This window comes from Ranitomeya variabilis, chromosome 3 (assembly GCF_051348905.1).
Source record: "Ranitomeya variabilis isolate aRanVar5 chromosome 3, aRanVar5.hap1, whole genome shotgun sequence".
Lineage (NCBI taxonomy): Eukaryota > Metazoa > Chordata > Amphibia > Anura > Dendrobatidae > Ranitomeya > Ranitomeya variabilis.
In genome coordinates, this window is record NC_135234.1 from 712,362,208 (window position 1) to 712,379,226 (window position 17,019).

The following is a 17,019-nucleotide window of genomic DNA, read 5'->3' on the forward strand; positions in this document are numbered from 1 at the left end:
ATTCTGCTGGTACAAGGAGATACTTCAGATTCTGAGCTAAAACTGCGCTGAAAAAAACGGGATCAAAATTGCAATGTGTGCAATTCCGTCACCTCAGCGCGGCCGTGTCCGCCGTGACTCTCCACCTCTGCCCTCACTATAGGGGCCTCTCTAGTTAGTTACCCCTCGAAATTAGGACACACGCCGCGTCACTAGAGTGACACTGCTCGCCACCAATCAGCTCGCAGCTCCTGCTGAGCTGAGTAGGCGGGGATTACCAGGGACCAATGAGCACAGGCGTGGGGCGGGGACCCGCGGGACAACAACAGTCAGGTTGCGTGACAGCGGCTCAGTGTGCCAGTGTGCTCGGTGCTGGCGGCTTGTGTCACTACGGGTCGCGCTGCTGTGAGACCGGCCTCTGCTCAGTGCGGCGCTGGGATCCCCATACAGGTATTACCGGCTGCTGGGCGACTTATGCATTCACATGTCTGCGGTGTCACACGCGGTACCGCAGTGTCCGTGCTGTCTGCGGGAGTCACTTATTACCGGGTGGAAATGATCAGAGGAAGGAAACTTACAGAAAGTGAAAGAAGATGGCTGGGAAGTGGTTAGGGGGTGACAGTGGCCGCCCGGGGTCTGCAGCACAGCGCGGGCTGGTATCTGTAGGAACAGGGCTATCAGATACACGTTAAAGGGGTGACCGAGAGAACAATTTAAAGGGAGTTCCTTAATCTAAATAACTCCCCTTTAAAATGCCTGTGTGGGTGATCTGTGCGTCCCGCAGGTCGCTGCCCCCGGCACTGTGGCTTTCATGGTCCCTATTGGTCTTTGTTCACTTCATTGCTGCAGATCACGTGCCAGCGTCGCTTCTGATTGTCTGCAGCGGTCACTAGAATTTAGAGTAGGGTTTTGCTTCAGGCAAGGTTTTTGTGAGACTTTGTTGTTTGCAGCATTTTTAGCTAAATTCGGTTACTTGCATTTTTTTTGTCACTTTTAGCTTTGTCGTGTTTTAAATCAGGAGTGTCCAATAGTGACGGGCGAGCGCGCCCGCCACCTGAGTGACAACGAGGTGCTCGAGTACGTATCCATTATCCTAGGTGCTCGGGTACATATCCAGTGTCGTGGGCGCTCGGCTACGTATCCGGTATCGTGGGGGCTCGGCTACGTATCCGGTATCGTGGGGGCTCGGCTACGTATCCGGGATCGTGGGTGCTCGGCTACGTATCCGGTATCGTGGGGGCTCGGCTACGTATCCGGTATCGTGGGGGCTCGGCTACGTATCCGGTATCGTGGGGGCTCGGCTACGTATCCGGGATCGTGGGTGCTCGGGTACGTATCCTAGTGAGTTGTTTTATGTTACAGTCAGGGCTGTGGAGTTGGTATAAAATGGAGCGACTCCGACTCCTAAAATATATAATACATTGGGTGCAGTAGTTCAGTGCAGGATGTGCTGTAAAGGTTTCTTAAGAATTTGGGAAAGTTCTGAAATGTCCAATAAATGTCAGTTCTGTTCCTGGTCTCAGGATTTTAGCTGAGATGAATCTGTGCTGCACGTTATGCACATGCTCAGTAGTGACCAGTAGGGTTGAGCGACTTTTGCTTTTTTAGGATCGAGTTGGGTTTCGTGAAACCCGACCGTCTCGAAAGTCGGATCCTGTGAAATCGGCCGATTATTGGGAAAAGTCGGGGGGCCGACCGAAACACGAAACCCAATGCAAGTCTATGAGGATATTTTTTTTTTTTTTTTTTCTCTCTCTCCCTCTCTCCCGTCCCTGCAAAATTTGTGTTTCACTGTGGGAATCGCTATATCCCAGACGTTAAGATGGCGCTTTTACCCCCTGTGACGCCGCACAAAGCGAGCCGGTACCCATGTCATCACGCTGCCCACACTCCTTCATTGGCTGAAAAAATGGCGGGGAAAGCGTCATACGAAACCCGACTTTGCCAAAAGTCGGCGACTTTTGAAAATGACCGATCCGTTTCGCTCAACCCTAGTGACCAGTGCTGAGGAGTCGGAGTCAGTGGTTTGGGTTACCGACTGCACAGCCCTGGTTACTATCTTTTATTTTCCTTTTTAAATAACAAATTTATAAAAAAAAACCCTCCTTTTTAATCGAGTTGTCTTAAAGGGGTTGTGCCACAAAAATTCATTTTAATCAATAGATCTTGGAATAATAATAATAATTTCCACTATTGGATTTGTTTAAATAAAATGTTGCTGTGCTGAGATAATGTTATAAATGTGCCCCTGCTGTGTACTGTGTAGTGGCCGTGTCTGACCGTACAGGAACATGGTCTGATCATACCGCAGCTCCTGGCCAGGGGGGAAGAAAAGAGTATACAGACAGGACAGAATGGGGTCACATCTAATTATTTGTGTGAGATAAAGTATTTCTCTGTCTATTTTTAAAAACTGTTTTACCACAATGAATCATTTGTGATTCCCATGCTGTCCTGTCTGTATACTCTTATTTCCTCCCCTGCCCAGGAGCTGTGGTATGATCAGACCATGTTCCTGCACAGTCAGACACAGCCATTACACAGTACACAGCAGGGGCACATTTATCAGATTATCTCAGCAAAGCAACATTTTATTTTATCACATCCAATTGTGGACATTATTATTATTATTATTCCAAGATCTGTAGATTAAAATAAACTTTTGTTCATGGCACAACCCCTTTAAGGTTGGAGTGATCCCCTATCCATGGGGTAATTTACTGATTGCTGGGGGTCTGACTGCTGGGTCCCCAATGAGCCCAAGTGTGAATGGAATGGATAAGCACATGCTCGAGCACTGCTCCAGTCGCACCCCCCAGGTCCTCGGGATCAGTGGTTAAATCCCAAATGACCGAGACATTATCCCCTATCAATAATAACTTCCAAACTTGAGATAACCCCTTTCAACCCTGGGTGATTTTCCGTTGCTTCACTTTTGTTTTTTCCTCCCCTTCTTCCAAGAGCGACATATTTTTTTTATTTTATTTTCTCTTTTCGTCCACATAGTCGTATGAGGACTTGTTTTTTGTGGGACGAGTTGTATTTTTTAATTGCCTCATTAATTTTATCGTGATGCCCTGGAAAGCGGGGAAAAAAATTCCAGTTGCGTTGAAATTGCCAAAAAAAGTGCAACTCCACAATGATTTTTTTTTTTTTTTTTATTTACTATGTTCACTATATGGTAAAAATGACCTGGTAATATGATTCTCCCAGTCAGTACAATTGCGCAGATACCATACATTAATAGTGTTGTTTTTTTATTTGTTGTTTTTTTGTTTGTTTGTTTTTTTTTTTTGTGGTGAAAAAAGAATTGGAAAATGGTTTAAAAAAAAAAAAAAAAAAAAAAGTGCCTATGTTGCTATATTCTAAGACCGATAATATTTCCATTTTTGGGGATCGGGGTTGTGTGAGGGCTTATGTTTTGCTCCCTCAGCTGATTTCTTGACCAATACCATTTTAGGGTACATACAATGTTTTGATCGCCTCTTATTGCATTTTATTGCAAGGTTGCAGCAGCCAAAAAACATAATTATGACCTTTCTATTTTTTTTATCATTACACCATTTACAGATCAGATTAATTTACTTAATAGTTTGATAGATTATATTTTTTTCTTTTACGAGCGCAGCGATACTAAATGTATGGATTTTTTTTTTGTTTCTTTTTAATGGGGCTGATTTGAACTTTTTTTTTTTTTTTAATATTTTTAAAAAACCTTCTTTTACTGTATTTAATAGTCCCCTAAGGGAACTTGGAGCTGCGATCGTCTGATCGCTTGTGCCCACTCTCCCGAGATTTGTACTCTGAGGCTTCTCGGATCCAGCAATCTGTCCAGCTTCAGAGCAGCGTTGCAGGCGGGCGCTCCTGGCCTAGGAAATGGGCCACCGCTCAGGTGGCCGGGATCCTTGGCAACGAGCAGTACACAATGAAATGAAAAATGCCAACAATGGAGAGGATTTTTAATAAGAAGTACCGTAAATTGCAAAAGTTTCTTGTTTTTACAAGCACTTTGTAATTTTACCCATTTAATAAGATGAGAAAATATATGTTAAGGGTATGTGCACACTGAATTGGAGCAGTAATTCTCTATATCCTCTTTGAAAACTTGGGAGTTTCTGCACAGTTCTGCTCCACAGACTCCGCGAAAACCCTCCATGTGCACAAACACGAGCTCCGAATTCCCTGATGGGGTACAGGAGTGTTTTCTAACTTCTTTCTTCTCCATAATGTAACCCCCCACTGTGTGTACAGAGCTGTACCTAGCACAAGAAGCTACGGATGTCACCTTCCAGCCCTGAGCGGCAGGCGAGTCACAGGCTACCAGTCATTGTCCTAGATGACGGGTCCACATTACAGCTGGTAATTGTATGACCTGCGCTTTATATTAGGCGGGATCGTGTTTTATTGTTTGTGATTACAAGTATTTTGTTACAAGCCTTATAATTAGATATATTAGTTCTGGAGACATCGGCGCTGTGTTTTCATCTTCTGCATTCAGTCGTACTAACGTTGTCCTGGAGGTCCAGGATCGTTATCACATTTGCATTTTAGGGTTAGATACAAAGCATTTCCTTTGCTGTCTAAAATTGAGCAATGATGGGGGCAACGTCCATGTGAGATGAGCACTCGGTGGCACCTTGGGTCACAAGGGTGGTTCGTGTAAGGATGTATACACACGCGGCAAATTTTGCGCAGAAATTTTTTAAAGTTTATGGGAATCCATGCATCCGCTGAAGAAGTCTCCCCACTCACATGTATGAAATGATCAAAACAAATCCCCTTAGATTGCTGTCGGACAACAGCTGATCCTCCATTTTCCCGTGTACATGTACTGTTGGCTCGGTGGGGTGTGCATGTACTCTGAGGTGAGAGGGGAATAAGCCCGAAACCTCTGGTAGCTGCTCATCTCCTGACTTCCTCAGTTCTTACTGATATAACCAGCCGCTCATAAACTGCTCACATCTAACTTACTGACCTGACCTAAAAGCCATGTACTCTGCTCTCTTCACTATTATTATTTATTGTTATAGCGCCATTTATTCCATGGCGCTTTACATGTGAGGAGGGGTGTACATAATAAAAACAAGTACAATAATCATACAAGTCATAACTGTTACAGGAGGAGAGAGGACCCTGCCCGACTATCTCTGGGAATGGGAAGAACTCCGACCACCGAAGATGGAGCTGTAGAATCGGCCTAGGGTGCGACCTGCAACTCTCAGGAAGCTGCTCTGATTCCGGAACCCTCATCTGATTTCTGTAGCTTCATCTCCAGTTGATGGGATAGAACCCTTTACAGAAGTTGTCCAGGTTTGGCACGAAAGTCTGCAGTTACTCTGTGTGACTGCAGACTTCTGAATCCTCGCATTGCATGCTAGAGGTGAGACGGAGTTGTATACATATTCCCGGGCACATTCCGACTAGACATGTATAGAGTGATACTTTCTATCGCCTTACTTACGTCACATTTTTGGTTGACCCCATCTTTGTTATAAAATCTAACACATTAGTACATTGCTATGACAAGCCGTCTGGCTTTCTATTTCTAATTATCATCTTATAGGGCATAATCAGGAGATTGGGGATAGCCATCGCACGAGCAGGGGCACCATTCTCGCATTTTTTAGGGTGCCAACCTCCGCCTCTAGGTAGGCATAATATTAGAATATAGTGTCTAGGGATATATCGCCTGTATCTGCACATCTATGGCACTTCTATATGTTATGTGAAGGTGGGCTTACCTCTTTACCTTTTTTATAGTAGACATTACCCTAGTCCCATCAGTGGTGGATATTTCCCTACTATCTTCTGGAGCCCTAACATATAGGCTGTTCTACGTTTGGGTATTTTATGTATTTGTACTGTAATGTTAATAAAGGTTATATATTTTTACGGGGGCTTTTTTTTCGTAAACCACTGTTATTTCCCTTGTTGTTATTATTTCGTTTGTGAGAAGATTTAATCTGTATGCAGAGTTAAGATTCTTATTCTACCTAGATCACTTATACCCATGAATCAGGGCAAATAATAGAGCAAAAGTGGAAGGACCGGTTTATCGTGATTCCTTCTGCCATAATACTACACATAAGGATCTCATGTATACAGTCATTTCTGCCTAATGGAATCGGCTTATTTCAGTCCATCTGTTCTGATAGCATCGGTATTAGTAAATTAAAGGGGTTATACACTATTAGAAAAACAGCCCCACACCTGTCTACAGGTTATAAGTGTTTTTGCAGCTCAGGTCTATTCACTTCATTGGGGCTGATGTGCAATACCAGACACAACCCACGGGCAGGTGTGGCGCTGTTTCTGATATAAAGCAGTCATATTTTTCTTCTGTTTTACTGAATAAAGTATAAATTAATTTCCAATTTCCCCTTATTTGTTATAACGCTTAAATCAAGTTAGCAGGAAAAAAAATTCTTGCTGCATTGTATTAAATTTCCAGCGTGGAGAAGCGAATATGTGTGTGTGACTCGCCAGTTTTACAATGTGATCTTTCTCAATAGTCTGCGTTCTGCAAATGCTTTGGATGACCTACATTTATGTTTTTAATTTAAAGCAGTTATAAGGAGATTTAAAAAATGTTTTAAAGTTTAAAGGGCACAAACTAAATAAAGGGAAGTTTTTTGGCACCTCATGTGAGAGCAGCATGATGTAGAGGGGCAGAGACCCCGATTCCAGCGATGTGTCACTTACTGGGCTGCTTGCTGTAGTTTGATCAGCAGGAGGTTATCACCAGAGATCTAGTAAACCTGCTACCATGCAGTCCTTAATATTGATGAGGTCTGTATAACCCCGTCCCCACTGATTGGCAGCTTTCTGCCTACGCACAGTACACAGAAAGCTGCCAATCAGTGGTGTGTGCAGAGTTTTACAGGGCTGGGCATTCAAGAGAACTGCTAAATCTGCAGCTGATAAAACTGATTTTATCAAAACTGCAGCAAGCAGCCCAGTAAGTGCCACATCACTGGAATCGGGGTCTCTGCCCCAAAATTATGCTGTTCTCATTTGGGAAAGCAAAATCCCAGACACACATTCCCTTTAAATAAGTAATATTCACCCCCATCAATTCTCTGAAGCTCCCCTTCTGATGTTTACCCTGCTCCTGCTGGTTTCTGCTCCTTGTTCCTATCTTGACAAACAGGAAATGGTTAAGTGCCCACTTAACAAATCATTAATTGAAACCTGGGCGCCCCACTTATCCAGTGATTGATTCTGGATGACTGTCTGCAGAACGATGAGACCTGCACGGACTGGGTCAGTATGAGATGGGGAGCTATAGGGTGTCTGAGTATTGCAACAGTCTCTGCCCTGGGCAATCCCTTTAAGATGGTTAGTATTCCGATTTAGTGATATGTCAGCCCCACCTTTTTATGCTTTTCTTGTCCTTGAATGCTTTTATAATGTCTTCTCCATTGTAAGTGGTAGCGAGGTCCCACCAGTCATATAGAAGGATGCTACTATCAGGTGCCCCCAGTGATTCTTGGCTTTGGGTCTTGGTATTACTGGGCCCACGTATACCCTCAATAATTGGATAATAAACCTATGGAGATCAGTGATAGGGACAATAAAGTGGTTTTCTGGGGTTGGCAATCTGGTTGCTGGGCTGAAATATGAAGATAGTACTACATATCACCCCCTGTAATGTATGGGGTGTGCTTCACTGTCTGTCATTTAAAGGGATTATCCAGGACTATTTAATTTCTTTACTACGGGTATAAGCACTGAAAGGGAGGTAGTTTCTAATTACCCTACCTGCCTGTTGTGCCCGGCGATCTCTGCCCGGCACTAAGAGGTCACAGACCGCTCCTGCTTGTGATTCTGCAGCTTCTGCTGACGTCATGTCTACAGAGCAGTGGCTTCTCTTCCCCTCTGCTGTGTTGATGGGGAGTGACTGCCAATGTCATGCTGATAGGCGGCAGGGATCTGGCTTCCAAACTGTGGGGAACCGGCTGTCAATCAGCATGACGTCAGCAGTCACGCCCCCATCCACACAGCAGCCTGATAGAAAAAGAGCTGTCTGCTGACTTTGAGCAGCTGAATCTCCAGCAGGAGCGGTTAGTGACCGCTCTGAACTGATGCCTGGTAAAACAGGACTCCGTGAGCAACTACTGTACCTGCCTGCTAGCTTTTAGGCCCATAGTAAAAAATAAATAAAATAGTCGTGGGCATCCTCTTTAACTTATTGCATGTATTTGTTTGTGTGTAGTCTGTAACCATGGAGACACGGAGGATCAGACTACACAGGGGTTGTGTGTAGTCTGTAACCATGGAGACACGGAGGATCAGACTACACAGGGGTTGTGTGTAGTCTGTAAGGCTAGGTTCAGATTGCGTTAGTGCAATCCGTTTAGCGCGAGCGCTAGCGGATTGCGCTAACGCAATGTCTTTTTCGGGGCCGCGTTCAGGGGTCGCGTTAACGACCCCGCTCTCGCAGATCCCCGATCTGCGAGAGCGGGGAACGGACCTCTGGCGCGCCGCGGCCGCTGCAAGCAGCGTCCGAGGCGCGCTACAAAAGACCGGCACATCGCTAGCGCGTGCCGAAAATGACACGCGCTAGCAATGCGCTCTAACATTGCCGGCAATGGGAGCGCTAACGGACGCGGTGCACTGCGTTAATTTCGCCGTGCAACGCTGTCCGTTAGCGCTATCCCATTAACGCAATGGGAACCTAGCCTAACCATGGAGACACGGAGGATCAGACTACACAGGGGTTGTGTGTAGTCTGTAACCATGGAGACATGGAGGATCTGACTACACAGGGATTGTATGTAGTCTGTAACCATGGAGACACGGAGGATCAGACTACTTAGGGTTTGTGTGTGGTCTGTAACCATGGAGACACAGGGGATCAGACTACACGGGTTGTGTGTAGTCTGTAACCATGGAGACACGGATGTGCAGAGCAGCTGCAGATACAAAGCAGTGGGACATGTTTAATTGGGAATTCACACCTCTGGCTGTATATGACGACCATCTGTCACTGTTTCAGTTGTGATGCAAATCTGCAAACATTAATAAAAGTGGCAAAAAAATGAAATGTTTGTAAATGTGTCCAAAAATTGTAAAAGGTTCTGCATTCATAAGGCGCAGAATAACAGATCTTTCTTTTTCCAGCAGTAACTGTAGACATGTGATGGTTCCCCTGTGAAAGAATCGGAAGTAAAGATGGGCCTCGTGTACTTGGTGGAGCCAGTCATGGCCTTCTACTGCTTCGCCTGCTTTGCCAGCTACCCTCTGATGCAGCAGTTCGTGTACCAGAGGTTCTGGGAGGAAGAGTTCAACTCCACGGTCTTCTACAGCGACAACATATCACATTGTGAGACGAACCAAACTAACCCCAACTTTGCACATCAGAAGGTGAGAATGTAGGAAAGTGCCTCCATATTAGAAGTCTGCCGGGGCATTTGTCCCCTGTACACTAAGAGCAATGGCCCTGAGTAGAGCCCTGACTGATATGTGCAGACACGTACTGTAGAGATAGGGGCCAGGGACGTGCGCCGGCTCTCCTCATTAAGCCCTGACCCTTCTGTTCCCGTCAGGGGTGCAGGCATCCAGTATGGCCAAAAGACAAGGCTCAGGATCTACCGGGAAGTCCGAGAGCACTTGGCCTGTAATGGCCCTTACAACATTTCCAAACTTTTGTACATAAACAGCAGAATTCATTTTCTCTTCAGTGCTAAGTCTGTCTAGGTCTTAGGCCTCATTCAGACGTCTGATTATCTCACATACAAGAAAAACTGTCCGATTCTCCTGATCAGAGTGTGGTTGGTCCAAGTTGCATCAGTTTTTCTCATACATGGAGCAAAAAGTATTTTTCACCTTTTCCTTTCTGACAGTCTGTGAAAATCGGACCGCACTTGGACGTCATCCAAGTACGGTCTGATATTTATTTTTCATAGAGCCATAGCCTTGCATTGCTGATTTTGATCCGCTCCTCATATCAAAATCGGACATGTGTCCATGATTTTTTGGGGACCAAGCAAAAATCCCAGACTTGTGAATGAGCCCATAGACTGTTACAGGTACATGTGCGATCTGCGAAAACCAAAGCTGGCCCTCGTACATGAAAATCTGATGTCTGAATGTGGCTTTTGGGAATATTCCCGTCTCAGAAATCCATGGCATAACCATAAATGTCTGATAGATGTGAATCCTACTACTGGGACTTGTATTTATTTCAATCACTGGACCCCATCTCTGGAAATTGCGAGGTGGCCAGGCATGCATGGCTCTCTACCTGCTTTTATCCTTGCCCTGTTATTTTTGGGGCCTTGATCCATTAATTCCTATGGGAGTTTCACAACAGCCTAGCACATTTGTGCAAGACTTTTTGGAACTTTCAAAGGAGTAAATGGAGACGCCGTGTGTGGACACCCCGCCATTCCCAGCAGCCGTGAGATGGGGCCTCGTTCACAAGGTGAGTCTCAGTTATATCCAATGGATATTTCACGAGTGTCCAGGATGTGGCTTACCCCTCACTGGGTCACGGCGATAGTGTAGATCTAAACCTTATGACCAACGTTTATGGCTTCGTTAAAGGGCTTTCTCAAATGCTGCTCTTTCATTTTTGAAAAAATAAGGTGCTTTTGCAATATATTATATGGTAAAATATAATCCTCCTCCCCCAGTGCTAACTGAACGGAGTCCATACATTACCCTCCTCCTTTATAGTGTGCGCAATGTTCAGGGCCACCATAGTCATTACATATACTGGAAACTTCTAACTTTTTAAAAAGGATGATCCATTTAGTAAAAATACCTTTAGTAAGACCAGTTCCTTTAATTACTATTTTCTTCTATCCTTAGTCATAGGATACAACCATGTGATTATATTTCTCTTTAGGCTTCGTTTACTTGGTGCGTAGTTGGTGAATAATTATGTTTGCACACAGCATCAGACACCTTGGTTCGCTGTTGGGTACATGGAGTATAACTAGGACCATATATTGGCAGCATTAAGGGTCACTATAGGTCATCAGAGGAGTAAGGGTCACTATGGGTCATCAGAGGAGTAAGGGTCACTATGGGTCATCAGAGGAGTAAGGGTCACTATGGGTCATCAGAGGAGTAAGGGTCACTATGGGTCATCAGAGGAGTAAGCGTCACTATGGGTCATCAGTGGAGTAAGGGTCACTATGGGTCATCAGAGGAGTAAGTGTCACTATGGGTCATCAGAGGAATAAGGGTCACTATAGGTCATCAGCGGAATAAGGGTCACTATAGGTCATCAGCGGAATAAGGGTCACTATGGGTCATCAGAGGAGTAGTTGGTCCTAGCAGCACCATTGCCAATCTGCCAGTCCCTTGCTGAGCGGTAGGACAGGATCCTTTGCAGTGGTGCCATGTTTTGCCTGTAGCCCATCAGGAGCAGGAACGGGTTTCTGTGTATCACAATTATTGTCCTATATGACAGATCCGCATTACAGCTGGTAAGTGTATGGTCTGTATATTAAGTGTTTTGTGTTATTACAGTTAATACTGGTCCTATCATTCGATATTACAGCTGACCGAACACTCTGATCTGTGTGCGAAACATGGAGGCGATTGTTTGTGTCCATAAAGACTGCCGTCAATCATGATCTCGGGAGTAGACGACTCATTTTGCTTCATTGGTCAATGATTTTTATCGTATTTGCACTTTGGGGTATATTCTCACTCCTTTTTTGTTGTTGTTGTTATATTTACTCCCAGCAATTTTTTTTGGGTGTGGGAAAAACTACAAAAAATAAAAAAAAAAACTGTAAAGAAAATGATCAAAATAATGAAGTTATTTATTTTCTGTGTAAAAAAACGACTTGTTGTTCACATGTTCAGGCTTTTGAGCTTCTTTTAAACATTCCGGCCTTGTAAAACACACAATGCGCCTCTAAGAAGTAATGTACGTTCTTCAAGCGTTTTCCGTTAGGAAGATTCTAAATACTTGCAATACAAATGAATATGAAAAGGCTAAAAGGACGCCTGTTTTTTTGGGGTTTTTTTTTGGTTTTTTCGTTACCATTTTTTTTGGTTGCTTTATGGAGTTCAAAAACAGTTTGGAGAATACTGCCCCCCCCCCCAAAAAAAAAAAAAAAAAATAGGAAAGATTGCTCAGGAAATTACCAAAAAATGGCTAGCAAAAGACTCTTAAGCTTGCCAAAACTCCCAGAGGAAAGGAGTTTTCTAAGCATTTTCTGCTATTCAAAAAAAAAAAAAAAAAAAGATCATACCCTTAGGGTTTGCTGGATTTCTTGGCAGGAAAAATGCACGTTTTTAGTTTGCATTTTTGTACAGCAATGAATGCTTTTTTTTTTTTTTTTTCTTAGCTAAATAAGGATATTTAAAAAAAAAAAGTTTTGTGATGTAATTTCTTGGTTCAACACCACCTTTTTTCATGCTGATGCAGTGACATCAGGATAATGGGATTATGGCTTGGTGTCAGCAGCTGCCGATCGCTGCAGCGTCGCTGGAGAGCTGTCACACAGACAGCTCTCCAGCGACCAACGATGCCGAAGTCCCCGGGTAACCAGGGTAAACATCGGGTTACTAAGCGCAGGGCCGCGCTTAGTAACCCGATGTTTACCCTGGTTACCAGTGTAAATGTAAAAAAAAAAAACACTACATACTTACATTCCGGTGCCTGTCGCGTCCCTCGCCTTCAGCTTCCCTGCACTGTGTGAGCCCCTAAAGCACAGCGGTGACGTCACCGCTGTGCTTTGCCTTACGGCCGGCGCTCACAGTCAGTGCAGGAAGCTCTGAGCAGCAGCGCGGACGCCGGGGGACGTGACAGACATCAGAAGGTGAGTATGTAGTGTTTTTTTTATTACTTTTACAATGGTAACCAGGGTAAATATCGGGTTACTAAGCGCGGCCCTGTGCTTAGTAACGCGATATTTACCCTGGTTACCATTGTAAAACATTGCTGGCATCGTTGCTTTTGCTGTCAAACACGGCGATCTGACGACCAAATAAAGTTCTGGACTTTTAGCAACGACCAACGATATCACAGCGGGATCCAGATCGCTGCTGCATGTCAAACACAACGATATCGCTATCCAGGACGCTGCAACGTCACGGATCGCTATCATTATCGTTGTTAAGTCGCTTAGTGTGAAGGTACATTTAGTAATGAAAAGGTGTCAGACAGACACCCTCATCACTAAGCAGATAAGTAAACACAAACGCACACATTGTCATCAGCCTATATAGGAGCGTTAACAGAACGAAAGTACATAGGCTGTAACCAGACAGCAACTGTTAATTTTAAAGAAACAAAAAATTTGTGTGGGCTCCCGCGTAATTTTAATAGCTAGCAGAGGGAAAGCCGACGGCTGAGGGCTGGTCTTAATATTCTGGGAAGGAACCAATAACCATAAAGGTTCCCAGGCCATTAGTATCTTGCTCACAGCTGTTTGCTCAGTCTTTACTGGCTAGTTTACAGGGGGACCCCAGAAAAAAATTGACATAGGGTCCCCCTATAAAGTCTAACCAGCAAAGGCTAGGCAGACAACTGGGGGCTGATATTAATAGCCTAGGAAGGGGCCATGGCTATTGGTCCCTCCCAGACTAAAAACATCAGCTCTCAGCCTCCCCAGAAAAGACGCATCTTTAAGATTCACCAAATCTGACGTTTAGCCTCGCTCTTCCCCCTTTCCCTGCAGTGGTGGCACGTGGGGTTCATATTTGTGGGGTTAAGCCATGACTATATTATTTTTTGCGATTTATATTTCCGCAGGTCTTCTCTTATAAGGCCCTCAAAAACTATGCACACTACTGATGTCAGGCTTACAAGACGGTAGTTCCCTGTTTTTTTTACCTTTCTTATATATACCATGTACCATGTCGGCCATCCTACAAAACAGGGTCGTGCCACAGGACTGGATGTTGAAAGTTGCAAAGTTCTATCCATGATTTCCTATTACATTCTGTACCAGGATAATACTGATGTACCCCTAGATATGGCTTCATTAAAGGGCTTTCTGCAATTTTTGCTGTTTTAGTCTTGAATAAGATATTTTGCCATATAATATATGGTACAGTACACCCCCCTCCTTCCAGTGTGGTCTGTATGGAGTCCATATACATAATGTGCAATGTACAGGGCGGCCATCTCTCCTACATATATAAACCTCTCCATGTAAATCACAAGCTTTAGAATAACTGTAGTTCCTGTGATTGCTATACTTTCTGCATCTCTACAGTCATTGGAAGATGTGGAGGAGGAAAACATGATTATAATTCACTGTCAGTGTGTAATGATCGCACATAGCATTAGACACTTTTTGTTCTGTTTATTGGTAATATAACTAGGACCCTGTAAGGTAACACTAAGGGTTACTGTAGGTCATCTGGGAGGAGAGGCTGTTGATGGCTGATAACAGGGTTTTCTGCTAGTGTTGGTATTCACACACTGTACAGAATACTGTAAAAAGCCGAAACAAAATGAGAATTAACCCTGCTGTAACTAAATAAGTGAAAAGCAAAAGTGCATTTAAATAGCACTTGGTTCTTAGTAACACTGTTTTTTATCAAAAAAGCATAAAAGCCATCCCACCAGCGGCAAGGTGACCCTGTTCATACATGACCCATGGTCTTACACTGTCTAATATTAAAGCCTTACCATATGTCAGACATGACCTGTGTGAATAAGGGCAAAGGACTGTGTCTCAAACTCTGGACACCTTACTTAGCCTTGGGAAGCTTTTAATATTAGACAGTGTAGGACTGTCCCGAATAGGGTCACCTTGACGCTGGTAGGATGGCTTTTATGCTTTTTTTTTTTTTAAATAAAAAAACAGTGTTACTAAGAACCCAATGTTATTTAAATGCACTTTTGCTTTTCACTTATTTAGTTACATCAGGGTATATGCTCATGTTGTTTCTTGTAAGTTTTGTCTGTTTAATGGCCAATGTGAACATGGTGGTCTGGGTCACCAGGCTACACCAAGCCCCTTTAGACCATGTGCAGAGCAGGGTCTAAGAGGCTTGTGTCGGTGCTCATGCATTATACCAGCGATCAGGCACATGAAACTGAAGGGTCACAGAGAGGGACTAAGTTAAAAAAAAAAAAAAAAAAAATACATTTATACGGTAACTACCCATGAATAAGTATTTTTATTGTGGTAAAAAAAAAATACATAAATTTCGGTCTGGAACTATCCGACTTATAAAACTGTCACACTAGTTACCCCTTCAGAGAACACCATAAAAGAGAGGGAAAAGAAAAGCAAAAAATGATCCTTTTTCATCATACAGACAAGCAGAAAATGTAATAAGACACGATCAAAAAGACAAATGTTAATAAAAACGTACAGCTGAAAACATCTTGTTCCACAAAAAATAAGCTGACATACAGCTCCATTTGCAGAAAGTTATAGCTCAGAATAAAGCGATGCAAAAATATTTTTTTTATTCCGTAAAAGTTTTTGTGTAATAGTGCCAAAACATAAAAAAAATTAAAAAATACCGTATATAGATGTGGTATTGCTGTGATCGTACTCACCTGAAGAATAGAGCTGCCTTATCAATTTTACGACATGCGGAATGGCATAAGCCACCCCCCCCCAAAAAAAAAAAAAAGATTCCTGACTTTCTGTTTTTTGTTCATTCTACCTCTCACAAATCAGAGTGGAAAGCGATCAAAGAATGTCATGTAGTAGAAATTGGTACCAATAAAGCGTCAACTTGTCCTGCAAAAAGCAAGCCCTCACATGACTGTCAGCTGAAATATAGAGAAGTTATAGTGATGCAAAAACCAATATAAATCTGGTATCACTGTAGTCGCACCGACCCGGAGAGTAAAGTCGTCTAATCGCTTACACTGCACGAGGAACGACGTAAAAGATAAATAAAACCAATTCTTTACTTGCTGTTGATTTGATCATTCTGCCTCCCAAAGATCGCAGTAAGGCTCGGCTCACATTTATCTTGCGCTGAGCATTTACACCAAGGTTTTCGTGTAAAAAAACAAAACAAACCCCCCCCCCGGCAGAAGATTCCCTATAATGAAGCAGATGGAGGCACTGTGACCTATGATACGGCGGTGTTTGTCTGTTCAGGTGTGCATAAAAGTGTGGTCGGCCACAATTCTTCAGAAAAGGGCACCACTGAACAGAGGCCAGACGGAGTCAAGAGTAACTCTTCTGCCTCCATTATACTGAATGGATCCCTTGGGGGTTTAATCTGAATCATGCAATTAGGAAATTAAATGGAAACCCCGATATAAGTGCTCAGCGTAGAGCGCAGGATAAATGTGATCCCAAATGTTATGTAAAATGTTTCCAATAAAAGCTTCAACTCAATCCACAAAAAAAGCAAATCCCCACTCAGATCTGCAATCTGTTAATGGAAAAATAGGAGGGCACACGTTACTGGTAGTACAAAAGCTCTGGAAAAGCACTATGGCTCCTCACTATAGAAACCCAGCGAATTTTGCACTCCCAAATTAAATGCCCCCTCAGTTCTGAGCCCAGTGTGCCTAACCCACATTTAGCCTGCACATGTTTTGCATATCTGTAGTGATGAGAGCCCTCCTAATTTACCGGTGCATGAGCTGGGCACAATGTACAGGGCAGTACAATAGCAGATTTGCAATTTTCACTCCACCATTCACTGCTGCTTGTTTCTGGAAACACCCATTGGGACACATCATCAATACACCTGTATATAAATTCCCAAAGGGGTTTAATTTCCAAAATGGGGTCATCTGAGGGGCGATTCTGCTCTTCTAGCACTTGGGGGGCTCTGTGTATGGAGTCTGCAAACTGCTCTAGAAAAATCTTCACTCCAGGAGGCAAATAGTGCTCCATCCCTCCCGAGTATCACCGTGTGGCTAAACAGTCACTTGTTGGGTATTTCGCCGTTCAGCAGAAATTGTGGCAAATTTTGGTGCCATTTTAACTTATTTCCCCTTGGGAAAATGTAAAATCTGGGACTAAAACAATTTTTATGATAAAAATGTAATTTTCTTCACTGCGCAATGGTATAAAATTCTGTGACACCCCTGTGGTGTCAATATGATCACTGCACCCCTGGATGAATTCATTGAGAGGTGTA

At 43.6% G+C, this 17,019-nt stretch overlaps 1 protein-coding gene across 4 annotated transcripts in view; it reads left to right on the top strand.

The window, feature by feature from the left end:
- The first annotated feature begins 293 nt into the window (after positions 1-293).
- The window catches only part of SLC46A3 (solute carrier family 46 member 3), a 39,609-nt gene continuing 22,883 nt past the window's right edge, over positions 294-17,019 (top strand). Inside the window, exons 1-2 of one of the 4 annotated variants that reach the window (XM_077298289.1) lie at positions 294-429; positions 9,103-9,345. In XM_077298289.1, the coding sequence (XP_077154404.1) occupies positions 9,154-9,345 (192 nt within the window). In that variant the 5' untranslated portion in view covers positions 294-429; positions 9,103-9,153. Of the gene's footprint in view, positions 430-5,083; positions 5,360-9,102; positions 9,346-17,019 lie in introns of those variants that run through there. The other 3 variants (XM_077298290.1, XM_077298291.1, XM_077298292.1) reach the window with 3 other exon arrangements.